A 20,950-nucleotide genomic window follows, 5' to 3' on the forward strand; every position below is an offset into this window, starting at 1 on the left:
TTTTTTTTTTTTTTTTTTTTTTGTATACAAGATCGAGGCTCGTGAAAGAGCGAACACTAATCACACAGAAAGACAAACCGACACATAAAACATATAACATAGGGAGCGGTGGACAAGATGGGGAGAGAGGGGGAAGGACACAAACACAACATTTGAGAGCAGGGACCGAGAGACATGGAGACATCGAGAGATCTGAGAGAGGGTGAGGGCTTTGGGGGGGGGGGGGCGTGGGAAGGGGGCAGTGGGAGAGGTATAAAACATATGGACACTGCCAGGACTTCCAGGAAAGAAGTTGGAATTTCAAACAAGGTGGATCTGGGGTGAATTAGCGGGGGTAGAAAAGATCAAGGTTTTGGATGGGGGAAGATAAGAGATGGTGGTGAACAGCTGTACTTCTGAAATTTGGAACATATTACCTCGATGTACAAAGCATTTACTTCTGAGATTTGGAACATATTACATTCATGTACAAAGCATTTACTTCTGAAATTTGGAACATATTACCTCGATGTACAAAGCATTTACTTCTGAAATTTGGAACATATTACCTCGATGTACAAAGCATTTACTTCTGAAATTTGGAACATATTACCTCGATGTACAAAGCATTTACTTCTGAAATTTGGAACATATTACCTCGATGTACAAAGCATTTACTTCTGAAATTTGGAACATATTACCTCGATGTACAAGCATTTACTTCTGAAATTTGGAACATATTACCTCGATGTACAAAGCATTTACTTCTGAAATTTGGAACATATTACCTCGATGTACAAAGCATTTACTTCTGAAATTTGGAACATATTACCTCGATGTACAAAGCATTTACTTCTGAAATTTGGAACATATTACCTTGATGTACAAAGCATTTACTTCTGAAATTTGGAACATATTACCTTGATGTACAAAGCATTTACTTCTGAAATTTGGAACATATTACGTCGATGTACAAAGCATTTACTTCTGAAATTTGGAACATATTACCTCGATGTACAAAGAAAGCATTTACTTCTGAAATTTGGAACATATTACCTCGATGTACAAAGCATTTACTTCTGAAATTTGGAACATATTATGTCGATGTACAAAGCATTTACTTCTGAAATTTGGAACATAATACGTCGATGTACAAAGCATTTACTTCTGAAATTTGGAACATATTACGTCGATGTACAAAGCATTTACTTCTGAAATTTGGAACATATTACCTCGATGTACAAAGCATTTACTTCTGAAATTTGGAACATATTACCTCGATGTACAAAGCATTTACTTCTGAAATTTGGAATATATTACCTCGATGTACAAAGCATTTACTTCTGAAATTTGGAACATATTACCTCGATGTACAAAGCATTTACTTCTGAAATTTGGAACATATTACCTCGATGTACAAAGCATTTACTTCTGAAATTTGGAACATATTACCTCGATGTACAAAGCATTTACTTCTGAAATTTGGAACATATTACCTCGATGTACAAAGCATTTACTTCTGAAATTTGGAACATATTACCTCGATGTACAAAGCATTTACTTCTGAGATTTGGAACATATTACATTCATGTACAAAGCATTTACTTCTGAAATTTGGAACATATTACCTCGATGTACAAAGCATTTACTTCTGAAATTTGGAACATATTACCTCGATGTACAAAGCATTTACTTCTGAAATTTGGAACATATTACCTCGATGTACAAAGCATTTACTTCTGAAATTTGGAACATATTACCTCGATGTACAAAGCATTTACTTCTGAAATTTGGAACATATTACCTCGATGTACAAAGCATTTACTTCTGAAATTTGGAACATAATACCTCGATGTACAAAGCATTTACTTCTGAAATTTGGAACATATTACCGCGATGTACATAGCATTTACTTCTGAAATTTGGAACATATTACCTCGATGTACAAAGCACTTACTTCTGAAATTTGGAACATATTACCTCGATGTTCAAAGCATTTACTTCTGAAATTTGGAACATATTACCTCGATGTACAAAGCATTTACTTCTGAAATTTGGAACATATTACCTCGATGTACAAAGCATTTACTTCTGAAATTTGGAACATATTACCTCGATGTACAAAGCATTTACTTCTGAAATTTGGAATATATTACCTCGATGTACAAAGCATTTACTTCTGAAATTTGGAACATATTACCTCGATGTACAAAGCATTTACTTCTGAAATTTGGAACATATTACCTCGATGTACAAAGCATTTACTTCTGAAATTTGGAACATATTACCTCGATGTACAAAGCATTTACTTGTGAGATTTGGAACATATTACCTCGATGTACAAAGCATTTACTTCTGAAATTTGGAACATATTACCTCGATGTACAAAGCATTTACTTCTGAAATTTGGAACATATTACCTCGATGTACAAAGCATTTACTTCTGAAATTTGGAACATATTACCTCGATGTACAAAGCATTTACTTCTGAAATTTGGAACATATTACCTCGATGTACAAAGCATTTACTTCTGAAATTTGGAACATATTACCTCGATGTACAAAGCATTTACTTCTGAAATTTGGAACATATTACCTCGATGTACAAGCATTTACTTCTGAAATTTGGAACATATTACCTCGATGTACAAAGCATTTACTTCTGAAATTTGGAACATATTACCTCGATGTACAAAGCATTTACTTCTGAAATTTGGAACACTAGGGCATTGCCCGTACGTGGGTGCCCGTTCCTTGCCAAAAAAAAAAAAAAACGCTACCCGTACGCTCTACCCCGCCCGTACGCCCGTAAACAAAAAAAACAACGCTCTTCGCTTCCGCCCTTCGCTCTGACTGAATTGGGAGAAATAATGCGCATAAGAAATCGAATTACGTACCGTAATGGCGGTCAGCTCGTAACGCGCTCAGCTCCGCTCGTCTCACATCGGCCACGCCTACGCAACAAAGCGTTCTGTGATTGGCTGCCGGAAGTGAAGTCGTCACTGTCCGGAAGTTCGCAAATCGCAGTTACGATGAATCGTTTTAATTTAATCGCAGTTTGAATTCGTTTTAAAACATAGTTTAACGGCAACATAGTTTTCCAACGTGAAATAAATGAATACGCTGTCAAATGTGCCGTCCGAGGCAGAGTCTGATCGCCACGTTCGGCACACGTGATAGCTCGCTGCTCTCTGATTGGTTGAAGCGTTTTTTGGACATAGCTCGGTAAGTACTTGTCCGATTAATTTAAAACCTTGAAAAGGCACATCCTCGGGTCCCCAGCAATATACCTGGCAAGTTTCAAGTATATTGGACCCGTGGTTGTCGAGAAACAGCGGTCACAGACACACAGACACACAGACACACAGACACACAGAGATTGCTGGAATTATAGATAGATATTACCTCGATGTACAAAGCATTTACTTCTGAAATTTGGAACATATTACCTCGATGTACAAAGCATTTACTTCTGAAATTTGGAACATATTACCTTGATGTACAAAGCATTTACTTCTGAGATTTGGAACATATTACCTCGATGTACAAAGCATTTACTTCTGAAATTTGGAACATATTACCTCGATGTAGAAAGCATTTACTTCTGAGATTTGCAGCCGATTTCGTCCAGTAGAAGCCGAGAAATGCATTTTCACTGCCCATGTTAAAGCTGCATACAGAGAAACGATCCCATATAAATGGAGGGGCCATTTGCACCTCCCTTGATATCTCAAAAAGTTGTGGACAGATTTGGGAAAAAAATTGGGGAATAGTTTGGGTGTGTGAGAAGGACGAAATTATTAGATTTCAGTGAAGATTCGTATCTGGATTCTAGAATTGTTAAGTGATTCTTCACCATTGAGAGATTTTTAAAATATTATTATTTTTCATCATTATTTGATTCACTTGGCCCATCCAGATTGTAGAAGTAACTCGAAGATAAGACCCGTCGCTTCACTGATGGGAATACCAATGTTATAGATAGAGATAGATTTACGTATGGTTTAAAAGGCGGTGTATTATCAGAAATGCTGTTTGATTAAAAAAAAAACATTAAAAAAAACACCTCTCGAGGCCATTTTTCCCCGCAAAGCGGGGGTTGGCCTTTTTCGGGCACCGTGGTTGTTGTTGTTTTTGTTGGTCCCCTTTTTGAAGCAATGTTTTGTGGCCGGATGCCCTTCCTGCCGCCAACCCTTTTTGTCGCCTTTTATGACAGGGAATTACCAGTGAACTGGTACTCAATTAGCCGACCTCGGAAGGATGACAGGCTGAGTCAACCCCCCTGGCGTTAATTCAGCGATCGACCGGGATTCAAACCCAGGATCCTAGGATCCTAAGCTGGCACCCTAGCCTCTAGCCCAACACCAGGCTATATTTTGATATATATGTTTGTTGACCAGGCTATATATGTTTGATAGGACGATTATATTACTGTTATATGAATAAAATGGAAATGTTGAAAGAAAAAGTATTGAATATCGCAAGCGTTTTCTGAATCTATTTGATGTGACAAACGGGATTGAATGAGGCTCAACATTGTTATAAGTGAAGAAGATGAAAGAGGAAGAGTTTTTGTTTTAATGTAAATCGAAACAGGCCAATCCTCACCTTACTCAGCTATACCATACTGTTTGCAGAGTGCCTACCATCTGATTGATAATGATTATGCAGGGAGTACTGTTTATTGTTTGATTTGTCACAATTGTCGACGGACGGACGGACGGACGGACGGACGGACGCACGCACGCGCAGACCAGACACACCCTGACCAAAGCTCCTTTTATATGCAGTATTCGATTGTGCATTCTCCGAGGAACTTTTCTTCTTAATGGCCACCAATATTTCCACGTTCTCGTGGAGTTGGCCTGGAGAATCCTAGCCCATGACTTTCACCAGCTGGCTGGCCAGCCTTGGCATTTGATTAAGGTTAAGGCAGGAATTTGGAATTTGTTCGGGGTGCCAGCGATAGCTCACCTACACTTTGCGAAGGATACTGTGGGATCTTTAACGTCCACCAAAGAATGCCGGCAGATCGGGCCTCCGTTTATCATCCATCTGAGGTACATCACCTACATTGATGAGTCACCCTGCCTGTGAAACACCGGGATGGCAGTTTATAGCCGTGTCGGGATTCAGACCTAGGCTAGGCAACTTAGAGCAAGTGCGCGTACCTCTAGGGCCGAGGCCATCCTGCCAGCCAATTATCCTAGGAACTGAATTGTGATGTAAAATGTTCTCTCATTGAAACAAATACTGTCGTCTTTGATTATATGAATTCTGTCGATTGCAAAAAAAAATAATTGTTAATGATTCATTCATGGAAGGGCAAGATTTCTCAAGGTAAAAAGGCAACGACTTGTTGACAGCGTGAAGCCATGATTGGACAAAACAAGAAATTGAAAGAATGACCAAGAAAAGAGGAGACAGAGGGAGAGGAGGGGGCACAGTAAACTGCATGGAAAAGGGTTGTGGGTTTGGTATAGTTAATGGGTGGGAGAACGGATGGTGGGACAGGATGGGAAATGACATCAGATGGTGGAACAGCGCTTGCTTTTGAAGCCCTGGAAGGAAGAGTGGGATTGAACTGCCTCAGGGAAGTGATTCCAAAAATTGGAGGAAAAAATAAGTGTCAAGGTGGGTGCAGTAAGTCTGGATTTGGGAGTTTAACCAGGTGCGGTCCCCAGGACCACGTATGGCTGGTACAAGCTTGGCAGGGAGCTACACCTGATGAGAGGCCACCGAGCAGTCTGCAACCTGAGAAAGCGGGCCTTGTGCTTTGGCCTCATCGTGGGAGATGTAAATAATGTTGAGAGCTTTAGATTCTATAGAATCAAAGAGAGACGGATGTGAGACTTGGGCATCGGGCACAGGAGAGAGCAGTTATTACATTGAGGTTGGAGGTCTCTGCATGATAATATACTCCTTGGAGGTCTGTGCACTTTATTGGAAGAGGAAGAAGATATCTGGACTACGACTTTTTCTTATTTTTTTTAGTTTATTTTTTAAAAGGCCTTGTTATCTGTGAGTAGTTCTTTGTTTTCAAGGAAAGACATGGAGCTATGGAAGGTGCCATCTGAGGCTGGCTTTGGAGGCCATCTTTGCTATATGATCAGCCAATGAGAGGTTGATGATGTGAGGCTGATCATGTTCATTTATGTATTTTGTTTCTTATTTGACTTTTTCCTGTTTTATCGACACTTGTCTCAATATTTGTTCTTATTTTCCCAGGTGATTGCTCGCGTGAGTGTTGACAATAGAACACGTGGCCTGGTGCAGCTTCTTCGCTCAGCGCAAACCCCAGATTTTAAGCTCTCTCGCCTCAAAGATCTCATCCTTCACCTCATTCAGCACCCCGATGCTCACACATTGGCTGTGGAGGTATGCTTCCTGTGCAATGGCTTGATGTTCAGGCTCGGGTGAAAAATCCGTTCAGAGGTGAAAATCTTGCACACAAGGCATGATGGATTGATATTTCTATTCGCAGTAAGGTGTTTTGTGATGGATCCATTTGTCACAGGAGAATGTTATACCCTTCCTACTGCGCACGCGTCAAGAGAGCAATGTGGAGCTGGCTGGTGTTGCTCGCGAAGCGCTCGCCTTGGCCGGATATGCAGGTCCTGTCAGAGGAGAGGGTGTACGGGTGCTCTCTATCGATGGTGGGGGTACCAGGTAAATAATTAATATTGCCCTCCTGCTCATTTTAATGTTTTTGGTACGAAACAAGATTGACGAGTTTGCGAAGGTTGAAACGTCGCATCATTCGTGGATTCTTTTCAACCATCTGACCGAATCCAAAATGTAATGTCATCTTCCACCTTCCGCCAAAACTTTTGCCTTGGGACTGCATATGTGTCTATCCAATTCTCACCTGCCATTCCATACATTCAAGGTAGCAGCTCATGATCTTATATTTTCACTCATACCTGTCTGTGATGTTGTGGTGTCTCTGGGGGAAGTGGTGGGAATGGGGGTGGGGTTATTGGATCATCCCAGTAGCCACCACCTGCTGGGATGCTCCAACAACACGTCATGTGGAATATCATGACATAATTTGGTGTGCATCATCGCAGTTAGTTGATGTCATCAAACCAAACCAAGCCATTCTACTGATTCTGGGATTTCTATGAAGACTACACCAATACATGTCGGATGGCTTTCATGTGACCTGGTACGTTCATGTTGATAATAAGTCTTGTCTCATTTTAAAGCCGTTTGATTAGTAATACAGAAAGGGACAGGCCTTGTACCTGCATCTCCAATGTCGGGAATTGTTCAGTCATACCTGCGGTCTCCACTTCGCTACAAAACCACCAGGAAGCATCTGAGATATGTAGTATCAAAGTGAATTGTAGCACACAGGTTGGATTCACAGAGAAACACTCCCAGGATGGTTGGTTTGCCCTTTCGAGCTCGTCAGCTTGGAGCTAGTTCAAAATGAATGTGACCAGAAGTACCCCTTAAAAACATTTTATATGTCATTGAGAGGCCATGTTAATTTGCCATGGCAAGCATAGTAATGAGAGAAGGGCAAAGGGAAGGAGTGGTTGCTCAAAGGAAGATTAAACATTGTGTTCAAATTTTGTTTGAGATAAAAAGTGTAGTTTGTGTCATCGTGCATATTTTAAGGTATAGGTAGTTCAAATGGACTACTAAACCTTTTATACACCACTGAATGTAAAAGAATACCCCAAGTATTCTGTAATCCATTAAAATATGGGACATTACTGTTTTTGTCTTTTATTCTGTGATAAAATAACTTTATTTGCACTGTTTGTCTTTATTAGAGGCCTGGTGGCTCTGCATACCCTGGAGAAGCTGGAGCAGTTGGCTGGGAGACCAATCCATGAGCTTTTTGACTTCATTTGCGGTGTAAGCACAGGTGAGCAAAAGGAGCGGACCACTTTGAGGTGTTGTTTTGGTCGTTTGTATGAGGCTGTTTGGTTCAAGGCCATCACTCCACTAAAGAGGTGCCAGCTCATTTTGTGTGGGTAGTCCACTCCGTGATGATGAAAGCCAGTGAGCCAGAAACTTGTCTGTGAATCGATGCTGGCATTTTTATCAAAGAAAGACTTCAAAAGCCTTTGGAGGCTAAATTCTGCGGGTATCAGTGTTGCAAGGTCTTCTAAGGGTCTGCCACTTCAAAACGCCGGAAATGCGTATCTCAAGATATTGGTTTTGTTGGATGTCAAGCTAATGTAACAAGGTTAAGAGCATCAAACCTTTTGTGCATGGGTTTCTGATTAAACTCTGGCCAACTCTGTCTATTAATTAGTCCTTCACTTGGCGAAGATGAGTAATAAGATGGCACCTTGTGGTCATGTGATCACATATCCTACAATCACAATTGATTTTGCTCAAACCGAGTTCGCCGAACAATGGTATTTTATGGCTCTGGGGTCGATGCATGGCTGGCGCCCCCTATTGGTCAGGTCTCTTTCTGCATGTGTGCACGTGGCACAGGTTCATGATCATCATTCCGCTGAAGAGGTGTTCTTTGATATCCAGTTTCTTGTTTCGTATGAAAGTGCATGGTCTGATTTTTTTTTTTTTACCCTTGCCAGAGGAGAGGGTATTGCATTTGGGTCCGTTTGTCTGTTTGTCCGCACAGAATAAGTATGCTTCTGTCTGCAACCGTTGGTCCGATTGACCAGACAATTTTCACCATAGGTGTGCCTCCACCTGCAGATTATTTAACTATAACGGCACTCAGTAGAGAGCATACCAGGTGAACAGTTTACGTTTTGTATCCCAGAGTAGACCAGAAAATCACAATACAGAATCACATTTAATCAAAATCATCCGTCCACAACTTTTTGAGATATCCTGCTTTGTATCGTTTTGGCCCTATCTCTCAATGGTGAAGAATCACTTGAAAGTTCCACTAGTCGGATCCGGATCTTCACCAAAATTGAATCGATTCTTCCGTGTCACACACACAATCTGTCCACAAAGTTTTGTCCAAATCCGTCCATAACGTTTTGAGATATCCTGCTATATGGTGGTTTTAGCACGATCACTCAATGGTGAAGAATCACTTGAAAAATTAAATAATTCTCATATCCGAATCCATATTTAGATCTTCACCAAAATCGAATCGAATCGTCCTTGTCAGACACCCAGCCGGTCCACTAAGTGTCGTCCAAATCCGTCCACAACTTTTTGAGATATCCTGCTATGTATCGTTTTTGGCCCCATCTCCCAATGGTGAAGAATCACTTAAATAATTCTACTATCTGGATCCAGATCTTCACCAAATTTAATCGATTCTTCCTTGTCACACACACAACCTGTCCACCAAGTTTCGTCCAAATCCGTCCATAACTTTTTGAGATATCCTGCTATATGTTGGTTTTAGCCATATCACTCAATGGTGAAGAATTACTTAAAAAATCAAATATTTCTCATATCCGAATCCATATTCAGATCTTCACCAAAATCGAATCGATTCTTCATTGTCACACACACAACCTCTCCACCAAGTTTCGTCCAAATCCGTCCATAACGTTTTGAGATATCCTGCTATGTATCGTTTTTGGCCCCATCTCCCAATGGTGAAGAATCTTTAACTTTAAAACTTTAAAACTTTGACTTTAAACTTTCGTAACTTTAAAATTTCAACTAGTCGGGTTCAAATCCGGATCTTCACCAAAATCCAATCATTTCATCCTTGTGACATACGCTACATCTCTGCCAAATTTCGTCCGAATCCGTCCACAACTTATTGAGATATCTTGTTCACAAACAAACGGACAGACAAACGGACAGACAAACGGACAGACAAACGGACAGACAGGGGTGAAAACATAACCTCCATCCACCTTTGGGGGTGGAGGTAATGATGATGTCATAGGTGCCTCCTTTATGACGTCGTAATTCGACAAATACAAAACTTCATCCGATCAAGATGAAATTTCTTGAGCGTCATCTAGGGATAAATTGGGGGAGAAAAAAATAATGAAGATGTCATCGGTCACGTGGTTCGGCCGCCATATTTGTTTTAACACAAATGCCTTAAAAACCACTAAAACGCCCTGGCGAGGGTCTACAATCTCTGAATGCTCTTTCTTGTTTTCCTTGCATTTTAATATGTTTTTTATTCTCTACAAAATTAAAAGCAGCTCATGTTGGCATTGTCGGTGCTTTAAAAATGTCTGCAGCCAAAGCATATCATGTTTGTGTATCAAATGCTTATGCGCATACAGCATTGTTCTACTAGAACGTGCCTATGGATGGTTTTTCTTGGGCAATGATTAGCAACAATTGTGCCAAGCGCAGGTGGTGTCCCATTTGCAATCTCTTCCTGCCCTCGAGTTCACCTTCCTTGCTCTTTTTCCTTTATTGTGTGCATCTGTGCCTTCCTGCCCCGGTTTCTTCTTTTAAAGTTCATTGCATTGCAACAGAGTTGTTCAGGACTTCTTTGTGTAGTGTATCCTCTAAACTGGATTCCAGCCTGGCAGAAGGGTCACTCGGGGTCCAAGGCACTGGCACAGTGTTAAAATGTCTTCCTAGTCCTGTGTTCACTCTTGTTTGGGCAAAGATTGGTTGTTCAAGCCTTTTCATGTGCAAATGGAACGTAGAGTGACACTTGGCAGGATGTGAAAGGGAACCCTCTTTGTTAACTCCATGGCAGCACTGCTGCAGTTCTAATGGTAACAGATTAGAAGCCATGAGTTATGTTTTTCGTCCAAACATTGACCTGAGGCAAACTTTCAAAGTTACTTTACCTGACTTTTTTATGCAAGAGCCGGAAGCAGCCCTATTTTCTTGTCTTAATTCTTATTCGTCATTTATTTTGTGCATTTGGAGGCTAAAACTTTCTTTAAAATATTTCCGTTTTGTAACAATTTATTGGCCAGTTTTTATTTATTAATTTATCAGTCATTCGTTTTACAATAGTTTGTGTGCCCATGAGTCCAGAGCATAACCTTTTTTTTTTACCATTTGAGCTTTTGTCATCAAATATTCAACAAACTTTTATTATTAGAATATGGAAAATACGAGACAGCCCGAGTTTTGTAATCACTTCCGTGGTTCTTTATTTACCATTGAGCATTGATCTGTCGAGGTAACGTTTTTACATAAGAGATTTTGTCTTCAACAAACCACACAATACAAACCAAATCATCAACAAACCAATTCGACAACGAAGATCTTCAACAAACCTTTATCAACATATGTAGGACACTGATTAATAAAATTTACATATTTAACTTCACCACTGAAGGTATATATATAATCAAATGAATCCATCTTGAGTTCTTTGTAATACTCTTTGTAATAATTCTTTGTAATAGTATTTGTAATACTCAGTTATTTGTAATACTCAGTTCCAGAAAGAGGATAATAAGCTTGTTACATACACGTCAGGTGGGTCGACGACAACCGTTGACTACCTGATGGTGCGTAGGCGAGATAGGGGGCACCTCTGGGACACAAAGGTGATCCCGGGGGAGGAGGCTGTTTCACAGCACCACTTGGTTGTCTGCGACGTAAGGGTGAAAGGTGCGAGGAGAGCTCGGTGGGTGAAGTACCAACCAAGAATGAAGGTGTGGAGGTTGAAAGAGGTGACAGTGAGGGAGGCATTAAAAGAGAGGCTGAGTATGGCAGAGGATGATGTGGTTGAGCTTGAAAATGGTTGGATGTCAATGAAAGCTAGTCTGTTGGGAGCCGTTGGTGAGGTATGTGGATGGACAAAAGGACCACCGAGGCACTCGGAAACATGGTGGTGGGATGATGAAGTTGGAAAGAGGATTGACGAGAAGAGGAAGAAGTTCAAGGAGTGGCAGAAGGCGAAGGGTACGGGAGCAGAAACAGCAGAGCATGAAAGTTATAAGACAGCCAAGAAGGCTGCAACGAAAGAAGTAGCAAAGGCGCAGGAGGCATGAAGGAAAATGTTCGGAGAACGCTTGGATTCGGAAGAGGGTCAGAGAGCAGTATTCAGGATTGCAAAGCAGATAGCAAAAGACCCCCGAAAAGCGAACCCCCGCCCTTGCAGGGAAAATTTCCTTAAAATGCATGTTGTTATTGTATAGCGAAAGAGAGGTGTGATGTGATGGGGGTGAGTTGCTTGAAGGATGAAGTGGGACAAATCGTTGAACAGAGATGGAATTAAAGGAAGATGGAAAAGATATATGGAAATGCTGTTGAATGCAGAGAATGAATGGGATGGCAACATAGAGAGTAACCCAGTTTTAGGACCGGCAGAGAAGATAACTGAGAAGGAAGTTGAGGAAGCGATAAAAGCAATGAAGAGTAGAAAAGCAGGAGGGCCGACGGGAGTTGTGGGAGATATGTTGAAGGCAGCAGGAAGTTGGGGTGTGAAGAGAATGACAGAGATCTGTAATCTGGTGGTGAAAGAAGGCCGCATTCCAGTGGATTGGGAACTGAGTACCCTCGTCCCTCTATACAAGGGGAAAGGTGACCCTCTGGAGTGTGGCTTGTACCGAGCGATAAAGTTATTGGAGCATGGAATGAAGGTATTGGAAAGAGTGTTGAAGAGGAGGATAAGGAAGAAAGTGAAGATCGACGAAATGCAGTTTGGATTTATGCCAGGAAGAGGAACGACAGACGCGCTCTTTATTGTGAGGCAGTTGCAGGAGAAGTACATGGAGAAGAGGAAGAAGTTGTTTCTTGGGTTTGTTGATCTGGAGAAAGCATTCGATAGGGTTCCACGCAAAGTATTGACATGGGCATTGAGGAAGTTGGAAGTGGAGGAATGGTTGATCAGAGTAGTGATGGCAATGTACAAAAGAGCGCCCACAGTTGTAAGGACGAAGGACGGGAACAGTGGTGAGTTTGAGGTGAAGGTGGGAGTGCATCAGGGGTCGGTACTAAGTCCACTACTATTTGTAGCTGTGATGGAGGTGCTGGCTCAGAACGTAAAGGATGGTTTACCGTGGGAGTTGTTGTATGCAGATGATCTGGTGTTGATTGTGGAAAGTATGGATGGACTGAAGGAAAAGATGAACAAATGGAAGGAATGTATGGAGACAAAAGGTCTGAAGGTGAATATCGGAAAGACGAAGGTGATGGCAAGTGGTAAAGCATGTGGTGAGGTGGAAAGAACTGGGAAGTGGCCCTGTGCTGTGTGCAGGAAGGGTGTCGGAGTGAACTCCATTCAATGTACAATGTGCGCTGAGTGGGTTCATCAAAAATGTAGTGGTCTGAGAGGGTCATTAACCAGTGTGGCAGCTACATTCAAATGTAAGGTGTGCACAGAGGGAGCTGCAGATGGAGGAAATGTTGAGTTGGAACTTGTAGACAGCGTGAAGCTGGAAGGTGTCAAAACATTTTGCTACCTCGGAGACATGCTGAATGGAGAAGGTGGATCAGACTCGGCAACAGTTGCTAGAGTGAGATGTGCATGGAAGCAGTTTCGGGAGCTGAGTGGCGTGCTGATGAGGAGGGGAGTGTCGTTGAAGCTGAAGGGAAACGTGTGTGCTGCATGTGTGAGAAGTGTTATGATTTATGGGAGCGAGACATGGGTAATGAATGTAGAGCAGCAACGAAGGTTGGAAAGGGTGGAAATGCGAATGGTTTGATGGATGTGCGGAGTATCGTTGAGAGAGAGGAAGAGAAATGATGAATTGCGAAAGATGATGGGAATAGAGCCTGTGATTGATGCTGTGAAGAGGAACAGGTTGAGATGGTTTGGTCATGTGTTGAGGAAGGATGAAAGTGACTGGTTGAGAAGAGTGATGGAAATGAATGTAGAAGGAAGTAGAGGACGGGGAAGACCGAGAAAGACTTGGCTAAAGATGGTGGAAGAAGAAATGTGGGCAAGGGGGTTAACAAGGAGAGATTCAGAAAATAGGGCAAAATGGAGAAGATTGTCATGGGGACCGCAAGGCTAACCCCCGCTCGAGCAGGGAAAATGGCCTTAACATGCATGTTGTTGTTGTTGAATCCATCTTGAGTTCCCCAACCTTTAATGAGTAAATGTTTTGCAGTTATTTGTTTTGCTCATCAAAGGTTTGAGAACCCAAGATGGATTCATTTGATTTTAATCCCCACCGCAAGTCATTACTTAATATATATAAATGGGGGCAGGGGGCGGGAACAGACCCTTGTGATGCTTACACATGCAATGCTTTGGGTGGGTGTAAAGGACAGGTTATGTTCAAATAACAATTGTTATCAATATTTATTTATGATTACTTTTTAATTAGTTAATTTGGTTAGCCGATTCTGCTTCAACGTAACAGCTTTTTATGCTCCCATTCTCAAGATCTGCTCCAAATAATGTGAAGGGTTGAGTCCAGCAGGAAGCACTTAGTGTCTTGATAGCACTGTGAACCTTCTTCATGAAGATTTCTTGTAAACGTGGGGACATACTTGTATTTGATACGTTTTCTGATTCACGTTTAGTCAAAGCCAATTCACCCCAGATCCACTTTTTTTGAAATTCCAACTTCTTTCCTGGAAGTCCTTGCAGTGTCCATGTGTTTTATACCTCTCCCACCTACCCCCCCCCCCCCAAGCCCTCTCCCTCCCACATATCTCTCGATGTCCCTGCTCTCAAATGTTGTGTTTGTGGCCTTCCCCCTCTCTCCCCATATTGTCTACCACTCCCCTGATTATACAGACTTGGCATTTAATATGGAATATATTTTTTTCTTCACTTGGGTTTACTTTCTGAACTCAGTATATCAATCTGATGAGTTTCTTTTACCCTTCGGTGATGTCTTTGTTGAAAGAACCATGTCACTGATTGTCTTTCGCAGCAAGAAGTCAATAACAGGATTATATCACGGGTGGCGTGACAAAATGTAAGGACAGGTACTTTTGACGATTGGCTTCACAATCGGGTATATAAGGGTTGTTGCGTTCTGTATTAGTGGAAAACAACTGCTGCACGTCTACAAAAGTTATTGCCGCTTCCTCTGGAGATGGTCCGTCAACTTGACAATGCTGTTTGTCATGGAGTGGTGGCTTTACGAAATTCTGGCATGAAACAGCGTGCTATTGCTCGGCAGTATTGCATCACTCAAGGTCAGGTGTCAAAGATCCTGAAACGAAATGCTCAGAGGCGTGTCCCTACTCCAATACCGAGGCCAGGACGTCCACGCAGAACCACAAGGAGAGATGATCGCCAGCTGCACCGGTTAGTCTGCAATGGCCGTACCAAGTCAGCTAATCGGCTGAGGGCTGTGTGGCAGCACCTGACAAATGTGCCTGTATCCAGAAGGTTAGTCAACCAACGACTGGTTCAAGCAGGCTATCGTGCCAGGCGTCCCCTGAGAAAGCCACGCCTGACCAGACAACGCAGCCAGCGCCGATTGCAGTGGGCCAGAGAGCACCGTCAATGGCAGTCAGGACACTGGAATCACGTGATCTTCAGTGACGAGTCTAGATTTCTGGTCTATCGTCAAGATGGCCACGTCCGAGTGCGCAGACAAGTGCATGAAGCCTACAACAAAGATTGTATAGTGCCAAGAGTCCAAGCTGGAGGTGGTGGGGTGACCATTTGGGCTGCTTTTAATGCAGGGGGCAAAACTGACCTGGTTGTTCTGAATGGAAACCTGAACCAGTTCAAGTACAGGGCCATTCTGGAAGAAACATTGCTTCCATTTGTTCGTGCAGCCTTTCGAGGAAACTTTGTCTTCCAAGATGACAATGCACGGCCTCATCGTGCTCGCATGATCCAACACTTTCTTGCTGACCGTGGTGTAGAGCATATGGAGTGGCCTGCCATGTCCCCGGAAATGAATCCGATAGAGAACTTGTGTGTGGGCAGAAATAACGCGTCAAATCGACAACTTGGACCAGCAGCCTACCTCTGTGCGTGAATTGCAGCAGACTATTGTCACTGCATGGCAAGCGATTCCTGTCCAAACCTTGGCAAATCTCGTGAACAGCATGCCTCAACGTGTACGTGCTCTCCTGAATGCTCGTGGGGGTTACACGAAGTACTGAACTGTAATTTTACTGTCCGTAATCCCAGTCATAATTTAGCTTTTGTTTTTGTTGAAAATGTTTTTGGCTAATGTGCAAAATAAAGAGATACTTCTGGAAAACGTACAAAAGTTTAACACAGTACTGTCCGTGAATTGAGTTCCATATCAGTTTATATCACTTTCAAGGATCAATTTATTTGCTTCGAAATGTCAAATGTGGTTTTTGTTTCTTTTAAAGGTCACATTAACAAAATCTAGAATAATTTCAACATAATTCCAATGAACTTTTGGTTCTAAGTCATCTTGAAAAGTAAGTTCACCCCCACAAAAAAAATATTCCATATTAAATGCCAAGTCTGTATGTTTTATGTGTCGGTTTGACTTTTTGTGTGATTAATGTTGGCTCTTTCACGAGCCTCGATCTTGTATATATTTTGTTTGTAAAAAACAAAAAAGGAACACGATGTTTGCATGTGGTACTGTGTAAAGCATTTGTTTCTTACAAAAACTGGAATGCGTTCATTGCTGACTAATATGAAGTTGTCCTGTGTATGGTGTGGTATCAGCAATCGATGTGGGTGCAGCAAGACAGCATTTACCCTTTACAATTTGCACCCGCCAGCACCATGCCTGTTGCACTGTTTGTGGACGTATTGTAACGGTAGTGGTATTGCATACTCCCGATTACCTTCGCTTTGAGTTGTATTTCGGCACAATATTTGTTTAAATATTGTTAGTCTCCTTTTGTTTTGCCTTGTGGTGCTGTGCATTTCAGGCCAGGCATTTGTTTTGTATAAGGTAGTCGAGTAATGCACGGCTTGTGAGGGTATGGCAACGAAGCACCATGAGAGATCACAAGTGGAAACGTATAACTGGTAGCTGATTAGATTGGCCGTATGAAGCATAGGAAGGGCTGCATCCTCCGGCTCGGGTATAACAAAACGCGACATTAATTTCCAATGGGCCAACAAGCAAGAGCAGAGGTAGATGCACAGTGACTGGTATCGAGTGCAGGTGAATGATGATTACTGTGGGAATGCAAGGTGAAGTGCAGACGGCGCTGCCATGATATTAAACTGACCTTTAGATGTGTAGTTCCCCAGACTGCTCTGTGTGCGGAACAAAGAACCATGTTATTACCTGTCACCTATGCTGCAATGACTAGAGTTTTTCCCTGGGCTCGGCTTATGTCTCCACAATGATTAGCCAAAATACCATAGGTCTCACGATAATGGACGTTATTTTCACTCTTTTAGGAAACTAAGAGATGGCATGGGTTAGAGGCTGGTTGTATTTCTGGGAGGGCATGTGTGGTTGGAGAAGGCCAGGGAGAGGGTAATCTGGACTGTGGTTGTGGAAAGTTGCTTGTACCAGTAGCTTGGAAATGTACAGCACATCATGGGAAATGTACAGCATGGAAAAAAAAAAACTGTCTTATGTCCTTAGTTGAAGCAGACAGATTGAAAATCCTATTTTTATAAAAACATTTTTTACAACCATTCTAACATTTCTTTTGTTGCAAGAAAATAACATGGATATCATTCGCGCGTGTTTAATGCGCAATATATTTGTACATGAATGTAGATGCAAGTCGGGTTAAATTATTGTTACCTCCGACGCCGAAGGTGGATGGAGGTTATCTTTTCACCTGTCTGTCTGTCTGTCTGTGAACAAGATATCTCAAAAAGTTGTGGATGGATTCAGACGAAGTTGGCAGAGGGGTTGGGTATGTGAGAAGGATGAAACGATTAGATTTTGGTGAAGATCCGGATCCAGATCTGGATCTGTGATTTTAAGTGATTATTCACCACTGAGAGATAGGGCAAAAGACGATATATGGCACGATATCTCAAAAAGTTGTGGACGAATTTGAACGAAAGTTGGTGGGCAAGTTGTGTGTGTGACAAGAACAAGCCGATTAGATTTTGGTTTAGGTCCGACTCCAGATATGGCCTATCAGTGGGATACAAAACGTAAACTGTTCAGCCTTGCGGAGGTATGCTCTCTACCGAGTGCCGTTCTAGTTAAGAATGAGATTTAAACATGGAAGTTAAGTAAACTGAGATTGTATTAATGGGGTGTGAACAAGGAGCAGGCTTTATCGGCCAACTGGCCTCCTCCTGTGTTTTTTTTTTTCCCCTCCATTTCAACTGGCCTCCTCCTGTGTTTAGTAATAACTAAGTAGTTATTAATTCAGTCGAAGATACATCATTCTTGCCTCTGTGACACTGAGTGCAGTCTATCTCTCGTGATAAAATTTATCAATGGAAAGAGTGTGAAAGCCTTTTAAAAAATCCTTGTAATTATGTCTGCTTCCATAATAATATGGAGAATGGAAGATGGACAAATTTTCCCATGCAATAAGTGCTAGCCTCAGTGTTGGCGTGCGAAAAAAGCAAATTGCAATACCCTCTGCCACCACCACCACCAGGTGGCGCTACATGGTGTGTATATATATATATATATATATATATATATATATATATATATATATATATATATATATATATATATATATATATACTTAACCTCCATTCCAAACCTCCGTTTTCCCATAGGTGCATGTACAGGGAAGTGGGAACCTCCCCGCCACGTCCCCCTTGTGATACACATTTAATAAACAGATGATTTATATTATGGTGTTAAGATGAAATCTGCATTAAGTTGCCTTTCATTCCCATCGGTTAAAATGGGAGTCGGTCTCAAACTGACTATTCCTCTAGTTTTTGTAATCACATTGTTCATAATGTGGATATGCCTCTAGAAAATCTTACTTTGACCTGTGGAAGAATGAAAATCTTATTTGGGCATGTTTGCCCTGCAGGTACCTTCGATTGATTTAAGGCAGATTTGCTGTTTTACTATTAGTACAAAATATCAGCTCATATTTGAGTTGAGCTAATTATGCAGGACTTTTGTCAAAGGGGATGTGGGACAATTGCTGCACCCCTTTGCGTCTGTGTCTGCGTCTATTTATTTTCGCTTTAATTTCTTTATTCTTTGCGACCGCTTGGCTGATTGATGCGAAACTTTAAACATAAGTGTGATTCCCCATGCATAATATTTTTATTGTAATTGTAACATCATTGGTGCATGGTATGGCAACCATCTACTATATAAGAGAGATCTCTGTCTGTGTGTCTGTCTGTCTGTGTCGCCATTTTTCTCAGAGATGGCTGAACGGATTTTCGTCAAACTTTCAGTGGTTCATCAGTGAGTGCCTGGGAGTGTTTTAGGCCAAAATAAAAAACATTTTGAAAAAAAAAAAAGTTCGTTTTTTTGGAGTTAAAAAAAAAATCGCTCTATAGTGTCTAAGCCTTTTTTTAAATTAATGACAGTTATATACAAGTACACATTCGCATAAATAAATGCAAAACAATCACCAGACATTTGAACACAAATAAATCAAACAATTCCGGAAGTGTACGAAGTTGGTAGTATGGCTTCTTCTTTTTCATTATCCGCATCACACTTAATTCAGAAACGTGATGAACGCCACATTCACTCACCAGCATATATATATGAACACCCTTCCTCTCCTGCCTCACCCCCTCCCCTCCCCTTCCCCCCTCTCCCTCTCCCCTCCCTTTCCCCCCTCCCCCTCCCTCCCCCTCCCTCCTTCTCTCTCCCCCTTCTCTCTCCCCCTTCCCCTCCTTTCCCCCCCCTCCCCTCCCCTTGCCACCCTTCCCCTCCCCCCTCCTCCCCCGCCCGGCAACGCCGGGTACTTCTGCTAGTATTCTATAAAACAAAAACAAAAAAAACAAAAAAAATTGGACATCTTTTTCTCCGAAAAAGCTTGACGGAATTTTTAAAATATTTTATATGTCTTGACGGAATTATATGTCATAAACTCCCCATGAGGTATATAGGTTGAAAACAATAACATCATTAGTAAAGTGGTATTGCAGCCATAATTGGTTGAATCAAAATCCTACCCAAAAAATCTGAAGCTTCATGCATCAGATCTATGACCCGATGTGAGTGAAGGAATACAATTTATCACGTTGGTCTGGTAGCTATATTGGATTGAAAATAAAACAGAAAAACCCTTTTTCTCCCAAAACACTTAACAGATCGATACAAAACTTCAAACATATGATCAACTCACCATGGGCAATATCGTTTGAAATTTATTTCATATTCACCTTCGTTGAGGCAATTTAGCCTTTTTGTGCACAAAAGTGGTTGTTAAATCTAATAATTAATCAATAATCTATAAAGCCATGGATAATGGCAATATATGTGACATAATAGGGTTTGGATGGTGTGTGTGTGTGTGTGTGTGTGTGTGTGTGTGTGTGTGTGTGTGTGTGTGTGTGTGTGTGTGTGTGTGTGTGTGTGTGTGTGTGTGTTAGGAGGATTTCGGTCTTAAAATTTTATAATTCATCCTTCATTGATCTGCTATTCATCTAATGCATTCATTAAAATCCACCTTAATGCAAGGATATTACATTTGCGCTCCTAAAGATATTCTCTGCAGGTTTTCTGCATCTCGTGAGTCTTTTACTCGATTTGTATTTTTTTTAAATGTTTGAAGATGCTATGCACATACTGAACTTTAGATTAACCTGTGATTGTTATGGCTCGAGGTCATATTATTTGGATTTTAATTTGCCGGTTCCTTCAGATCCAAGGTTGCCCATAATGAGCGGATCCCCATTTTGAAGCTAGGCGCCAGCTTTTCATGGATGTTCCTTTTATGGTTGCAGTAATGCTCAGCCTTGGCTTGGGCCCAGGCTGATTGATCTGCGAGATTCCAGTCTGCTCGGCGAACAGACAATCTGTTTGAACCAAATTTTAAAATGTTATGTAATTTAGTATCACAGAAACAAAATTGACCAAGCACCCCAGAAATTTAATTGGGAAATTAGGTTTTCATCATAGCATTTTATTTAGCCTATTTTGTTCACTCGCTGCATATAATGTACAAACTACAGATCTGTGGTGTGAAAATTAGCCTTGGGAGACGAACTGGCTGACATCAGACGTCATCACACTGGACACTTCATTGCACTGTGGTTTGGTCAGCAGTTACTTTTGAGGTTTGATTTTGCCATTTTTTACCGGAATTGAAA

General features: G+C 41.5%; 1 protein-coding gene across 1 annotated transcript in view; it reads left to right on the top strand.

Moving 5' to 3' along the window:
- Positions 1-20,950, top strand: part of LOC137437548 (patatin like domain 8, phospholipase A2) — a 90,943-nt gene that overhangs the window by 13,722 nt on the left and 56,271 nt on the right. Inside the window, exons 2-4 of the mRNA XM_068131965.2 lie at positions 6,208-6,357; positions 6,497-6,648; positions 7,764-7,858. Coding sequence (XP_067988066.2) covers positions 6,208-6,357; positions 6,497-6,648; positions 7,764-7,858 — 397 coding nt within the window. The remainder of the gene's footprint in view (positions 1-6,207; positions 6,358-6,496; positions 6,649-7,763; positions 7,859-20,950) is intronic.

This window comes from Myxine glutinosa, chromosome 12, assembly GCF_964187855.1.
Source record: "Myxine glutinosa chromosome 12, kmMyxGlut1.1, whole genome shotgun sequence".
In the NCBI taxonomy this organism is placed as follows: Eukaryota; Metazoa; Chordata; class Myxini; order Myxiniformes; family Myxinidae; genus Myxine; species Myxine glutinosa.